Genomic DNA, 15,219 nt, shown 5'->3' with positions numbered 1-15,219 from the left:
TCGATTCCATGTATCCATCCAGCGATTCGATTTATACAATTTCTCTTCTCTGGCTAATTTGCTGAAAACCACTGCGCAGCATGTAAATGTACAATCCCCTCAACTTCAGAGGGGCTGCATCGAAGCACTGCGCATCATGGAAAAATAGTGTATGATCCCAGTTAAAAGTTAGTAGATACTGATACAATTAATCTAAACTAACAAAATAAAAATCATGAATATATTGAAATAATAATAGCAATGAGTGCATACAAGTGTGTGTGTATCAAAAAAGTTACTATAACTGCTATTTGTCAAAAGTTTGAACATGATGATACTGGTACCTTTCGATACTAGTACCTCTCAATACTGATACAAACAGAAAATGAGATATCGAAATGAAATACATCAGTGAAGCGCATGAGAGTATTTTGTTGGATCAAAACAGAAAAAAGTAGAAGTAATTCCAACTCGAAATTGTCCATCTAAACAGTTTTTAGTATTACAATTGCATTGAAACTAGCTTTGTTGGAGCAAATATCTTTTCCAGAATACACTGTGATTCATTCAATTTGTTCCACACCTTGAAAACTTATAGCCTATGTTAATTTTTTTGCAAATTTTTATGAAAGGCGGTAAAACAATTACATTATATAAAACTGAAAAACAAAGTTAAATGTGGAAAGTCAATTTAGTAACAATCAATGAAAATAGGCTTTGCTTATTATTTAACTTTTACGTTTTTGATGTTTCAAGTAGTTTTTTAAAAATGTTTTTTTCGCCTTTTAGTTTTTTTTCAAGAAAATATGTCTTAAAATTTTCACTGTTTACAAATTGGAATCAAATTGCTACTGGGATTAGTTGCTACTGGGATTAGTTGCTACTGGGATTAGTTGCTACTGGGATTAGTTGCTACTGGGATTAGTTGCTACTGGGATTAGTTGCTAGCAAAGTTGTACTCCAAGGTAGACATTGGTAGAGGTTTGACTGTATGCATATCAGCTGCATGATCTGTTTATATTAAAAGGTAAATAGAATGAGAGCGTATTTGGTCTGTTATCTCAAGGGCTGCATGGATAGCTGGATCTCAACTTTGACCTTTGTCACGGATGACCTGTTTCTTCTACCAATTTGTAATTGTTATCTACACCACACCAGTTATAATCTAAGTGCCGGTGGGTAGTTGTACTGTCAAAAACATTAATACAGCAGCTACAAATATGCACAGTAGAGTTTTCCAGTTGCTGCTTTACAGCACACACATGCTACTATACTTCTGGAATGCAGTAGTTGCAATCATCTGGAGATTGAATGGTGAGTTGATTCATTTTTCTGCTAACTGATTCTTATACATATTTGTCTGTTCTCCTACCAAGACTATCACAGCATGACTGATTACTAGTCATTCCAACTGGATAGGTCATCCTACTGTATTTGATGTAAGACATAGGATGAGTAGAGGTTCACAAAAAACTAACAGAGCTCACTTTTGTGTCAAATCCAAATGGTCTTCCCTGCAGAGCTGACTAGACAGGTGATATGGTATTCTGTGTCTATGTGTTGGCTGTGTCTATGTGTTGACTGTGTCTATGTGTTGACCGTGTCTATAAGTTGACTGTGTCTATGTGTTGACTGCGTTTATGTGCTGACTGTGTCTATGTGTTGACTGTGTCTACATGTTGACTGTGTTTGTGTGTTGACTTGGCCATGTGCTGACTGTGTTTATGTGTTGACTGTGTCTATATGTTGACTGTGTCTATGTGTTGACTGTGTTTATGTGCTGACTGTGTGTACGTGTTGACTGTGTCTATGTGCTGACTGTGTTTATGTGTTGACTGTGTCTATATGTTGACTGTGTCTATGTGTTGACTGTGTCAATGTGTTGACTGTGTCCATATGTTGACTGTTGGTATGTTTACAAGTGAAGAGGCATCTTTGGTAATTACTTTAAAGATGTAGGCTACTGTGTTCATTGGCATGTTAGCTATAAAAGCTCAACTTGACAAGACAAAGTATGCAGAAACTTGTGCAAGTGTAAAAATTAAGACAAAATATGAGTCAACAATGACTACTAGAAGAAAAAACAGCTACTGACCTAATTGCAAACTAATTAACTAAATATGAGTACATGACACTCCTCCAACACAAGTTATGAGTTTAGGGTTAGTATCGCTTAGGTTTCTAACACAAAGAGGGTATCATCCATCAGGTACCAAGTCACTGTCAGGCTGACCAGAAGGCATTTCATCTAGGTCAGCCGGTGCAACAGTAGCACTAGATATGCTAGTTTTTGACATGGGAATTTGAAGTTGGTTTGGATGTCTTTTCCAAAATCCTTAGTCAGTAGAAATCTTAATGATTTAATCTTAAAGGATGTAGAACCTACTTTAGAAACAACTTGGCCTGGATACCATTTAGGGTCAGATAAATAGTTGCGAGCGTACACCAAAGAAACTCACAAATTGTGAAGGGTTTGAGGTGGTGGTCATCTTAGATACATGAGCAACATTATCTTTTGGATTCAGTGAGGAAAGTAGGCATCTTGGTTGTCGCCCATGCAACAATTCAGAAAGAGTTTTTCAGTTAAGGCTTGGGTGAGGGAGCATTCGGTAGGTGCCAAGTTAAAAACGTACACTGTCCTTTAGCTAAATTCTTCTCACACCGTTCTTTTCTACTACTTTGTTGAATTTTTGTACATACCACTCAGCTTTGCTATTAGATGATGGATGGTAAGCAGGGGAGGCGATATGTTGAATGGAATGTTGGCTAAAGGACTCATCAAACTTTTTAGACGCAAATTGTGGGCCGTTGTCTGTAACAATTGTTTTTGGTAGGCCCTGGAAGTAAAATATACCTATGAGAACATGAATCGTTTGCTGAGTTCTAGTCTTTCCAATGTCCATCATTCCGACATAACGAACATTGAAAATGTGGCCACGCACAAAAGCCACATCTTGCCCCTGAACGGCCTTGCAAAATCCAAGTGAATGCGACTCCAGGGCTTTAGTGATGCAGGCCATACGGTGTAGAGCTGCGGAGGCAGAGGGACCTGCTGTCTACAGATGTCACAAAATCCTGTCATTACCTCAATGTCAGAATTAATGAACTCCCGCCATATGTAATGCCTAGCCAGTTGCTTTATTTTTATCCCTCTCCAGTGAGATGTGTGTAGAGTCTCTAGTGTGCAGACTGCAGTGCCTTAGATACAACAACTCTGCAATTGGCATTTTTCTGAATAAGCATCACACCGTCTTGTATGGTGAGGGAGTCTCTGTGCTTCCAAAATTGGTGAACTCTCTTTTTTGGGTTCGTTTATAGGCTGTTCTTTTGAAATTCATTTGAAGACAGCTTACAGTTTAGGATTCTGTTTACTGGACTGCTGGATTAGCATAAAGTCTATTGGATGGGTTTCTACTTCTTTTCTCAGCACTTGTGAAATTTCTTGGTTCTCCAGTTTTTCAGCAGAATCAAACTGGTTGTGAAAACCAAATGGAAGCAAAAACAATACATCAGCTTTAGAATGTCTAGATATGTGCTTGTGCCTTAGATCATACTGGAGACCCATAAGAATCAGTGTCCATCTTTAAACAGTACATCAGCTTTAGAATGTCTAGATATGTGCTTGTGCCTTAGGTCATACTGGAAACCTATAAGAATCAGTGTCCATCTTTAAACAGTACATCAGCTTTAGAATGTCTAGATATGTGCTTGTGCCTTAGGTCATACTGGAAACCTATAAAAATCAGTGTCCATCTTTAAACAGTACATCAGCTTTAGAATGTCTAGATATGTGCTTGTACCTTAGGTCATACTGGAAACCTATAAGAATCAGTGTCCATCTTTAAACAATACATCAGCTTTAGAATGTCTAGATTTGTGCCTTAGGTCATACTGGAAACCTATAAGAATCAGTGTCCATCTTTAAACAATACATCAGCTTTAGAATGTCTAGATATGTGCTTGTACCTTAGGTCATACTGGAAACCCATAAGAATCAGTGTCCATCTTTAAACAGTACATCAGCTTTAGAATGTCTAGATATGTGCTTGTGCCTTAGGTCATACTGGAAACCCATAAGAATCAGTGTCCATCTTTAAACAATACATCAGCTTTAGAATGTCTAGATTTGTGCCTTAGGTCATACTGGAAACCCATAAGAATCAGTGTCCATCTTTAAACAGTACATCAGCTTTAGAATGTCTAGATATGTGCTTGTACCTTAGGTCATACTGGAAACCTATAAGAATCAGTGTCCATCTTTAAACAGTACATCAGCTTTAGAATGTCTAGATATGTGCTTGTGCCTTAGGTCATACTGGAAACCCATAAGAATCAGTGTCCATCTTTAAACAATACATCAGCTTTAGAATGTCTAGATATGTGCTTGTGCCTTAGGTCATACTGGAAACCTATAAGAATCAGTGTCCATCTTTAAACAATACAACAGCTTTAGAATGTCTAGATATGTGCTTGTGCCTTAGGTCATACTGGAGACCCATAAGAATCAGTGTCCATCTTTAAACAGTACATCAGCTTTAGAATGTCTAGATATGTGCTTGTACCTTAGGTCATACTGGAAACCAATAAGAATCAGTGTCCATCTTTAAACAGTACATCAGCTTTAGAATGTCTAGATATGTGCTTGTGCCTTAGGTCATACTGGAAACCTATAAAAATCAGTGTCCATCTTTAAACAGTACATCAGCTTTAGAATGTCTAGATATGTGCTTGTACCTTAGGTCATACTGGAAACCTATAAGAATCAGTGTCCATCTTTAAACAATACAACAGCTTTAGAATGTCTAGATATGTGCTTGTGCCTTAGGTCATACTGGAGACCCATAAGAATCAGTGTCCATCTTTAAACAGTACATCAGCTTTAGAATGTCTAGATATGTGCTTGTGCCTTAGGTCATACTGGAAACCTATAAAAATCAGTGTCCATCTTTAAACAGTACATCAGCTTTAGAATGTCTAGATATGTGCTTGTACCTTAGGTCATACTGGAAACCTATAAGAATCAGTGTCCATCTTTAAACAATACATCAGCTTTAGAATGTCTAGATATGTGCTTGTGCCTTAGGTCATACTGGAAACCTATAAGAATCAGTGTCCATCTTTAAACAATACATCAGCTTTAGAATGTCTAGATATGTGCTTGTGCCTTAGGTCATACTGGAAACCTATAAGAATCAGTGTCCATCTTTAAACAGTACATCAGCTTTAGAATGTCTAGATATGTGCTTGTGCCTTAGGTCATACTGGAAACCTATAAGAATCAGTGTCCATCTTTAAACAATACATCAGCTTTAGAATGTCTAGATATGTGCTTGTGCCTTAGGTCATACTGGAAACCTATAAGAATCAGTGTCCATCTTTAAAAACGTTTAGCAGTCATGGTATGTTTTTGCTTAGAGATAAGATGCTTACTAAAGGCTCATGATCTGTTAGCAGAATAAACTTCATTCTGTAGAGAAATTGACGGAACCTTTTGATACTATGTATATTGGAGAGTGCTTCCCACTCTATCTGTGAGTATCCTTTCTGAGAACCAGTGAGAGTTTTGGAGGCATTGATTATTGGTGTTTCATCGTCACCATTAGTGTCCTGCAATGAGAGTACAGCACCCACTCCATAAGAAGATGCATCAGCTGCAAGTACTAATGTTCTAGTCTGGTGAAAATGTGATAGGTGTGCGGCACTAGCAACGCCGTTCGTAAGTTGGATAAAGGCTTGCTGGCATGAGTCAATCCAGACATATCATACATTGTCTGTAGTAGTGGTGCTGCTTTGTCTACCATGCTTGTACCTTAGGTCATACTGGAAACCCATAAGAATCAGTGTCCATCTTTAAACAGTACATCAGCTTTAGAATGTCTAGATATGTGCTTGTGCCCTAGGTCATACTGGAAACCTATAAGAATCAGTGTCCATCTTTAAACAATACATCAGCTTTAGAATGTCTAGATTTGTGCCTTAGGTCATACTGGAAACCCATAAGAATCAGTGTCCATCTTTAAACAATACATCAGCTTTAGAATGTCTAGATATGTGCTTGTGCCTTAGGTCATACTGGAAACCTATAAGAATCAGTGTCCATCTTTAAACAGTACATCAGCTTTAGAATGTCTAGATATGTGCTTGTACCTTAGGTCATACTGGAAACCTATAAGAATCAGTGTCCATCTTTAAACAGTACATCAGCTTTAGAATGTCTAGATATGTGCTTGTGCCTTAGGTCATACTGGAAACCCATAAGAATCAGTGTCCATCTTTAAACAATACATCAGCTTTAGAATGTCTAGATATGTGCTTGTGCCTTAGGTCATACTGGAAACCTATAAGAATCAGTGTCCATCTTTAAACAATACAACAGCTTTAGAATGTCTAGATATGTGCTTGTGCCTTAGGTCATACTGGAGACCCATAAGAATCAGTGTCCATCTTTAAACAGTACATCAGCTTTAGAATGTCTAGATATGTGCTTGTACCTTAGGTCATACTGGAAACCTATAAGAAACAGGGTCCATCTTTAAACAGTACATCAGCTTTAGAATGTCTAGATATGTGCTTGTGCCTTAGGTCATACTGGAAACCTATAAAAATCAGTGTCCATCTTTAAACAGTACATCAGCTTTAGAATGTCTAGATATGTGCTTGTACCTTAGGTCATACTGGAAACCTATAAGAATCAGTGTCCATCTTTAAACAATACAACAGCTTTAGAATGTCTAGATATGTGCTTGTGCCTTAGGTCATACTGGAGACCCATAAGAATCAGTGTCCATCTTTAAACAGTACATCAGCTTTAGAATGTCTAGATATGTGCTTGTGCCTTAGGTCATACTGGAAACCTATAAAAATCAGTGTCCATCTTTAAACAGTACATCAGCTTTAGAATGTCTAGATATGTGCTTGTACCTTAGGTCATACTGGAAACCTATAAGAATCAGTGTCCATCTTTAAACAATACATCAGCTTTAGAATGTCTAGATATGTGCTTGTGCCTTAGGTCATACTGGAAACCTATAAGAATCAGTGTCCATCTTTAAACAGTACATCAGCTTTAGAATGTCTAGATATGTGCTTGTGCCTTAGGTCATACTGGAAACCTATAAAAATCAGTGTCCATCTTTAAACAGTACATCAGCTTTAGAATGTCTAGATATGTGCTTGTACCTTAGGTCATACTGGAAACCTATAAGAATCAGTGTCCATCTTTAAACAATACATCAGCTTTAGAATGTCTAGATATGTGCTTGTGCCTTAGGTCATACTGGAAACCTATAAGAATCAGTGTCCATCTTTAAACAATACATCAGCTTTAGAATGTCTAGATATGTGCTTGTGCCTTAGGTCATACTGGAAACCTATAAGAATCAGTGTCCATCTTTAAACAGTACATCAGCTTTAGAATGTCTAGATATGTGCTTGTGCCTTAGGTCATACTGGAAACCTATAAGAATCAGTGTCCATCTTTAAACAATACATCAGCTTTAGAATGTCTAGATATGTGCTTGTGCCTTAGGTCATACTGGAAACCTATAAGAATCAGTGTCCATCTTTAAAAACGTTTAGCAGTCATGGTATGTTTTTGCTTAGAGATAAGATGCTTACTAAAGGCTCATGATCTGTTAGCAGAATAAACTTCATTCTGTAGAGAAATTGACGGAACCTTTTGATACTATGTATATTGGAGAGTGCTTCCCACTCTATCTGTGAGTATCCTTTCTGAGAACCAGTGAGAGTTTTGGAGGCATAGATTATTGGTGTTTCATCGTCACCATTAGTGTCCTGCAATGAGAGTACAGCACCCACTCCATAAGAAGATGCATCAGCTGCAAGTACTAATGTTCTAGTCTGGTGAAAATGTGATAGGTGTGCGGCACTAGCAACGCCGTTCGTAAGTTGGATAAAGGCTTGCTGGCATGAGTCAATCCAGACATATCATACATTGTCTGTAGTAGTGGTGCTGCTTTGTCTACCATGTTAGGAATAAATCGACCGTAGTAGATTATTTTTCTAATAAATGCTTCAAACTGCTGAACATTTTGAGGTACAGGTAGCAGTTTAAGGGCAGCGATAGATGAAGCGGAAGGGCAATTAGCTTGCTTGTCAATAAGATGACTTGAGTACTTCACAAAGTTTTGAAAAAATGGACATTTGTCAAGCCTTGCATAAAAACCATGTTCTTGCAGTTTTGCTAGTACTCGCTTTAGGTTATCCCAATGTTCTTTCTCTGCGCTTCCAGCTATAAAAAGATCATCGAGATAGGCAGCCACACCAGAAAGTTCTTGAGTCAAAGCATCCATACTCCTCTGAAACTGTGCTGGACTTAAAGCAACTCCAAAGCACATAGTGTCATATCTGGAGAGATCAAATGGAGTGTTGATGACACTCAGGTTTTTGGAAGCCTTATCTAGCTCTAGCTTTAGATATGCATCTGCACGATCCATCTTCGAAAAATACACACCCCTCAAAATTTTTCCATTTAAATTATAAAGCTGTGACATATGATGCTGGTCTACAGATATACTTCGAGCTGTTTGAAATTGCCACAGATTCTTACAATACCAGATGGTTTAGATACAATGACTATGGGCGCAGCCCAGTCACTGAAGTCGACACCTTTGTGATTAGAGAGCTTGGTCTGTGTCTATGTGTTGAATGTGTCTGTGTGTTAACTGTGTCTATGTGTTGACTGTGTGTATGTGTTGACTGTGTGTATGGGTTGACTGTGTGCATGTGTTAACTGTGTCTGTGTGTTAACTGTGTCTATGTGAAGACTTTGTCTATGTGTTGACAGTGTGTATGTGTTGACTGTGTCTATATGTTGACTATGTCTATATGTTGACTGTGTCTATGTGTTGACTGTGTGTTGACTGTGTCTATGTGTTGACTATGTCAATGTGTTGACTGTGTCTATGTATTTACTCTGTCTGTATGTTAACTAGTCAAATAGTTAATACTGCATGGCACCAATGAGATTAGTTAGGCTATAGTTTATAGATGTGTATAAGTACCTTAAAGTATTTACAACACAAAATTTGTCATGTTTCCAACTTTTCAGACATGACGTACTTTGACAGTACTACAGTCAAAGTAAAAATAATAGACACGCATGCCATATAGCCATTAAAATTATGATGATGATCTCTGGCTACAGTCATGTTAAGATTTATAGATACATATGCATACTCAGTCTACAATTCAGGTAGCACAGATACATCATACACAAATCACTGCAATTCTTTTTTGGGTATTGGGTAAGTTTCACAATTTCATATTTGGAACCACATGTCATTCTTTTGTCCCATAAGGAGGAACATGAAGATCTCAAGGTACCTCCTTCTAGGTTCCCCTTCCGAGTACCCCATGTAAGTATCCTCTCTAGGTATTTCCTCACTGTATCCTCTCATGGTATCCCATTCTGGGTATTCCCTCTGGATATCCCCCTGGGTATTACCTCTGCTAACACTCCTTCTTAATACATAATTGCCACAAGGCTGAGTTCATCTTTCAACTGTCTAAATGTTTTTATATATACAGACTCTGTTGAGCATGTCAGCAACCATGTCACTTGTAGAAAAGTGCCGCAGCTTAATGACACTATCCTGTACCGCTTGCCTGACATAAAGATTTTTAATGTTCATATGTTTGGTTCGATTGCGACTTACAGAATTGGCGGCTGTCACCATAGCACTCCGGTTGCCTTCATGTATGGTTGTGATACTCCAGTGCTCTTATCTCACCGGTCATGTCAGTTAACAGTTATCTAGCTAGTTTGTCGTGTGGCGGCACTGTGTGCAATATATTTAGCTTCAGCGGTGGAGAGGGCTACTGTGGTTTGTTTCTTGCTTCTCCATGACACTGCTCTATTGCCCAGCATAAGCACATAGCCAGACATAGACTTTTGATGATGTAAACTTCTCACTAAGACTGTATAACAGAAGGCTGTTAAGATTTTTTTATTCGAGCCTGTGCCTCGATACATCAGGATTCAATGGTTGTCTTACAATATTGCAGGACAAACCCAGTGCTCATTTGTAGATTTACCTGCGTATCGAGCTGCGCAAACCAACTGTATATGCATTATCAGGTCTCGAAGCAGTGCTCAAATATAAGAAACGTCCATTCGCATACTGAAACGATTCTTGATCCACAATCACATCGCCTACAAAAGCCAGCTTCAGTTTGTAGCCAAAATCCATTGAAATAGAGGCTGCTTTGCAGTTCTCTTTTTTGTATGTGGTCAAAATGTCAGTATTGTAGCGCTCTTGCTAAATCAAGGCATCTTTGGTCTTCTCATAGCGGACTATTTTCATTCAAAGAAAGTGGTGGAGCTGTTCCTGTCTTTTATGTCAAAGCATTTACTGAGCTAATCCTTGAATGCCTTATTAGCGACTCCTCCTTTGCTGCTATATTTAGGTCATCAACATAAAAAGTCCAGTCCACTGATTCTTTTTTGTCTGATTTCATGTCAAAACAATGATCAGTATTTGTTTGACTGAATCCCATGCTGGCAAGCCGCTTGTGTAAAGCATTATTCCAACATCTGGGCGATTGATTTAGAACTGGTCTATGTTTGGGAACTGGGCTTTAGTCTGAACATCAGATGTACCTCTCCTTCCTTAGCAAAACCATCGAGCCGTTTGAAGAACACATCTACTAAAAATATATGAAAAAGGGCAGTAGCCACATCTATCTGTTGTAGTTTCAGCCCATACTTAGCAGCTACTGCCATGAGTGTTGTGAAAAAGTCAAACCTAACAACAGGACTAAATATCTGACCACAATTTTGTCCAAACTTCTGTTTGAATCTCCGAACCACAAGGTTTGCTTTTTATCTTTTAGTGTTCCTGTCAATATCTCTTTTGACCTTTTAAACCCATTTGTTTCCTACTACTTTTCTTCCGTATAACCAAAACTAGATTCATCAAATTTCATATCTTTGCTGTAGAAGACTCTTCTTCTATCCTGGTTATAGTCTGTACCCCTTCACACGAGTCCCTTCATTTAGATTTGCTATCTACCTTAGCTCATTCTTCTTTTGGTATGGGTGCATATGCTGCACACCCAAACCATCTCAAATGTCCCACTGTTGGCTTCATACTAGGTCAGGCCTCAAAAGGAGTTATCCCACCCAACAGCTTTTCAGACTGATTATGCAGGTAGGTGCAAAACTTTCTGACAAAACAACTTTGGGTAACCATGAATCTGACATCATGATGCATAAAATTTCTCCTCAAGTGCGGTTTAGCCTTTCAGCCAATCCATTTTGCTCAAGTCTGAAGGATTATGTATTCATGTAAGATTACTTCTGCTCTCAAATAGTTATCCAAATCCTTCAACACATATTTACTGCCATTGTCACTTCTAAAAGTCTTGACACTCACCCCGATTCTCTTCTCTATCACTAGCTTCCTTTCCATTTTTTGAACCTCTGAAACACATAATTTTTCTTGTGAATCATATATGTCCAGACGTATCGTGTGTAGTAATTCACAAATGTGACAACATATTCTAATCCTCCTAGTGATGGTACACCCATCTTGCCACAGACATCAGAGTGGACCAACTCCAACGGGAATTTAGTTTTAATCTCCAACTTTTCTTTTAAGCTGTTTTTTGACTGTTTTCCTTGAGCATAGCTCACAAAAATGATCCATTATTTCAGGTTTGAAGTTAAAATCATTCACCATCCTTTGTTTTGCTAGAGCAGGCATGTTATCCCATTCGATTTGACCATATCTCTATTGTTACAGAATGCCATCAGCTTCATTCTTCTTTACTGTGGATGCCTTTTGTCACACTTAACGGATTGTAAAAAAGATCGGGGACTAGCAAAACATGCAGTCGCAGCTTTCTCTACTTATCTCCTCTCAGCTGGACTTCGATTGTCACATCTCCCTGTCCAAATGTCAAATCCCTGTCCACCTGTCTCCCGTCACCAATAGCAACTTTCACTAGTCTTTCTAACTCATGGCAAGTGCTGAATATCCTTCCATCATGGCATATGACAGGCTGCTCCACTATCAACTAGCCACTCATTGCTTGACTCACATGTTGTTGATAGAGTGTGTTGTGCTTTCAATTTAGCTGACTCTCCATTGCTGCTGTACCAGGTTGCTTTACCTGTGTTTACTTTGGGTAGTTGTTTCCCCTTTTAATTTTCCCTTGTCTCTCAGAGATGGCTGTCGACAATCCTCTTTGTTTGGTCAGTATCTAGCTATGTGATCAAATCCATCACAGCTGTAATACTGAGTACCTTACTGACTCGATTGTTTGCGACGGACAGTCATCAAATTTTCTCTACTGCCTTACGCTCTGTTTTCATGAGCTTGTATTTTGCGCTTTTCATATGAACTCTTTCTATCCATTCGTTCTTGGCGACCTCGGCATTAGTTTCCAGAGTAGGGACCAAAACAAAAAATTGTGTTAGGCTTGCTAGCAAGGTGACTACCGTATCTTTTCTTCTATAAGTCCTGCGACTACAGCTAACTTACTAGATACCTCAATCATGGCTTTAAGATGATTGGTCACTGATTTCCCGTCTTTCAAATTCAATGAGTTCAACTCCCTTCTGAGTTTGAGTTTGTTGGCCCACTTTTTCTTTTGAAACTGCTCTTGGTTCACACCGCAGCTGGATCGATAGAATCACCAAACAAGTAATGATGGCTCCACACTTAACAATATTGTAGCAAACGCCTTATCGCTACAAGCCATGATCTTGGCACACCTATTTGTGTATGTTGATGCTGAAGATTTCTCTTGTTCATTTACTATATTTCACACACCATCCCTGATTAATACCATTTGGCACTGAATTTTTCATGTTGGATAATTTGATCCATTCAGCAATAACTGATGCTCCTTTATTATCCATAGTGATCTGAGTCCACAACCTGTTAGCAGTCACTATCGTTTGTGTGCTTATATTTCTGAACCCAACAAAAACCAACCCAATACACTGAACTGAAATTGCACACTGAGCACAAAGTATGAACTAAAAATGATGCAAGAGCAAATAGCGAAACAAATCAATCAAGTTTCACCCTAACGCAAGGAATGACCCAACATTGCAAACAATATTTAGAACAAAAAACCTATGCAAAAACAATGTACATCAAACTGTAGATTACTAAGCTAACATAATGATTACAAGTAGAATTATTTCAATCTGTGGCTAGCTGGCTGGGTGGCTTGGCAGGGTTGGGCTTGACTTCACATCTGTTCATCTTTCGAATGTATAGGTTCAATTTTTGGGAGGCACAATCTTTTTTGTTGCACCCAGGTGAAAAGACGGACACAGATTTTACTATGATCAATATTTAGACTAGCTCAAGTTACTCGAACTCATTGGGTAAAGAAACTCAGCCAATGGCAACTACATTACCTCCCACTGTTTATATGTTCAAACCTTGAACAAATGTGTAGCATAAGAAGTATGAATGTTTTTCAACAATCTGTCTGAGCTATGCCTCGAGCTTGCAAATATTTTACTTATGCATTTGCCGGACACACAAAAATAAACAAACACAATCATTTGAAGGCTATAATAGTAAATGTTGCATATGTTATCTTTTTATTACCCTTGCAATACCGGGCATTCATATAGCATTTAAAAAAGCTCAGTATTTCGTTTAATTCTATTCTCAAATACCTAAAACCTTTTAGGGACATCAAAAAGAATCTTTGAGACCATGAATGCCGACACAGAAAATCCAGCACAAGTACTTCGAATAGTCTGGAAAAACCCATATGCCATGGTTATTAATCCGAAGACCTATTTCACAGTTCATGAAAGATTTGCTCCTGTAGATATTGTCCTAAATAGAAGAATCCATCTATTCTCAGTGAATTCGAAGAAAGCTGCTTTTGTGGAATTAAACTGTGATTTATTCAACGTTAAAGCGCACCCTCTGAACTTTCTCACCCAGACTAACCATGCAATTCGACTGATAATTCTCCCTATCAAGGCATTCAATGAACTCGTTGACTCCATTGATGTTGGAGACCGAAACGTTGTTTGGATGTTTCACACAACCCGTTGCGGATCTACTGCATGGGTTCAGGTATTTAACTCTTTGCCTGGTTGGACAGTTTACTCTGAACCTCTGGCCATGATGTACAGTATAGCTTTTGGAGACCATGGCTATTCTAGCGCTGAGAGTTTTTCCAAGTCACCGATATTTACACGACTTGCTGTCTCTGTCATTAAATTATATATTAGGCAAGCGCCGAAAGGTGGATCAGTGTTTTGGAAAGCGATGGCTTACGAGGAATATCTTATTGAAACAATAGCCAACTACTTTCCACATCACAAGATGCTCGCGGCTTACCGAGAAAGTTTTCCGTCAATAACTTCTTTCTATCGGACATTTAACAATAGCTGTTACATTCGCTATGTTTGGAAAATTTCGTTGAACCATGACCCATACGATGACAAGTTTTGGTTTGACATTTCAAATCTCAATTGCTGGACAAACGGATATGACCATGAATTCTGTAAGAAACTTATAATCTCAGTTCGACCGAAGACTGCGCTGGAATGGTACTGTTTTATGTGGGCCGCAAAAACAGCATTGATCAAGCGAGCTGTCGAGGCAGGTGTGAACATCCAAGCCATTAAGTATGACTCGCTGTTAGAAAACAGACGTGCCACAATAGCCAAAGTATTTGACTATCTCAGCATTAACTCTGATTTATTGGGTACTGCCTGCAAAGTTTTGGACTATGACAGCCAAGCAGGAGTTGCTAATGCTAGCTGGGATACGAGAAAACAAGCTGGAGGTACAGAGTGGAGCAAAGATAAAAACATGGTGAAACGATGTGAGATGATTTTGAAGGCTTTTGGTCTCCCTAAACTACATTCTGAATTAGGCTTTCCAAACACTTTTTAGTAGCAGCTCCAATTCGAGATTGGTTTGACTACTTAGATGGTTTCTTAGATAATGCAGAACTATTTATCTATAGCCATTTAGTATGCTTGCGCATGAGCGGTAATGCAGGTAAATAACAGATGGGTAGTCTTGTTGTCATAGTTACGCAGATGACTTTAAAGTGCTATGTATAAACTGAATTTTCTGGGCAATGTATTGTTACTGGGTCATTTTCTGTTTAAAGTTTTTGAAGAATGCTGCTTTAGATATCCACATTCATCATATAAGCATATATTATTACTAATAAACTTGTCACTTGCTCACATGATTGCTGTAATTAAACATGAAATGGGCAGCT

The 15,219-nt window shown here is 38.4% G+C and overlaps 1 protein-coding gene across 1 annotated transcript; it reads left to right on the top strand.

Annotated features, from left to right (window-relative positions):
- Positions 1–1,159: 1,159 nt before the first annotated feature.
- LOC137405845 (uncharacterized) lies at positions 1,160–15,184 on the top strand. Its single transcript, XM_068092266.1, has 2 exons — positions 1,160–1,293; positions 13,657–15,184. The coding sequence occupies exons 1-2, from the start codon at positions 1,200–1,202 to the stop codon at positions 14,880–14,882; spliced, it is 1,320 nt and encodes a 439-aa protein (XP_067948367.1). The 5' UTR covers positions 1,160–1,199; the 3' UTR covers positions 14,883–15,184.
- The last annotated feature ends 35 nt before the right edge of the window (positions 15,185–15,219 follow it).

This window comes from Watersipora subatra, chromosome 10 (assembly GCF_963576615.1).
Source record: "Watersipora subatra chromosome 10, tzWatSuba1.1, whole genome shotgun sequence".
In the NCBI taxonomy this organism is placed as follows: domain Eukaryota; kingdom Metazoa; phylum Bryozoa; class Gymnolaemata; order Cheilostomatida; family Watersiporidae; genus Watersipora; species Watersipora subatra.
The sequence above is the reverse complement of the archived record's forward strand: the minus strand, read 5'-3'. Positions and strand labels throughout refer to the sequence as shown.

What these genes read in the sequence shown, in the direction of transcription:
- LOC137405845 (XM_068092266.1), top strand. Translation starts at nt 1,200, where the DNA reads ATGCACAGTAGAGTTTTCCAGTTGCTGCTTTACAGCACACACATGCTA. An exon ending in AATCATCTGGAGATTGAATG is followed by an intron (nt 1,294 to 13,656) that starts GTGAGTTGATTC and finishes AAAACCTTTTAG; the next exon opens with GGACATCAAAAAGAATCTTT.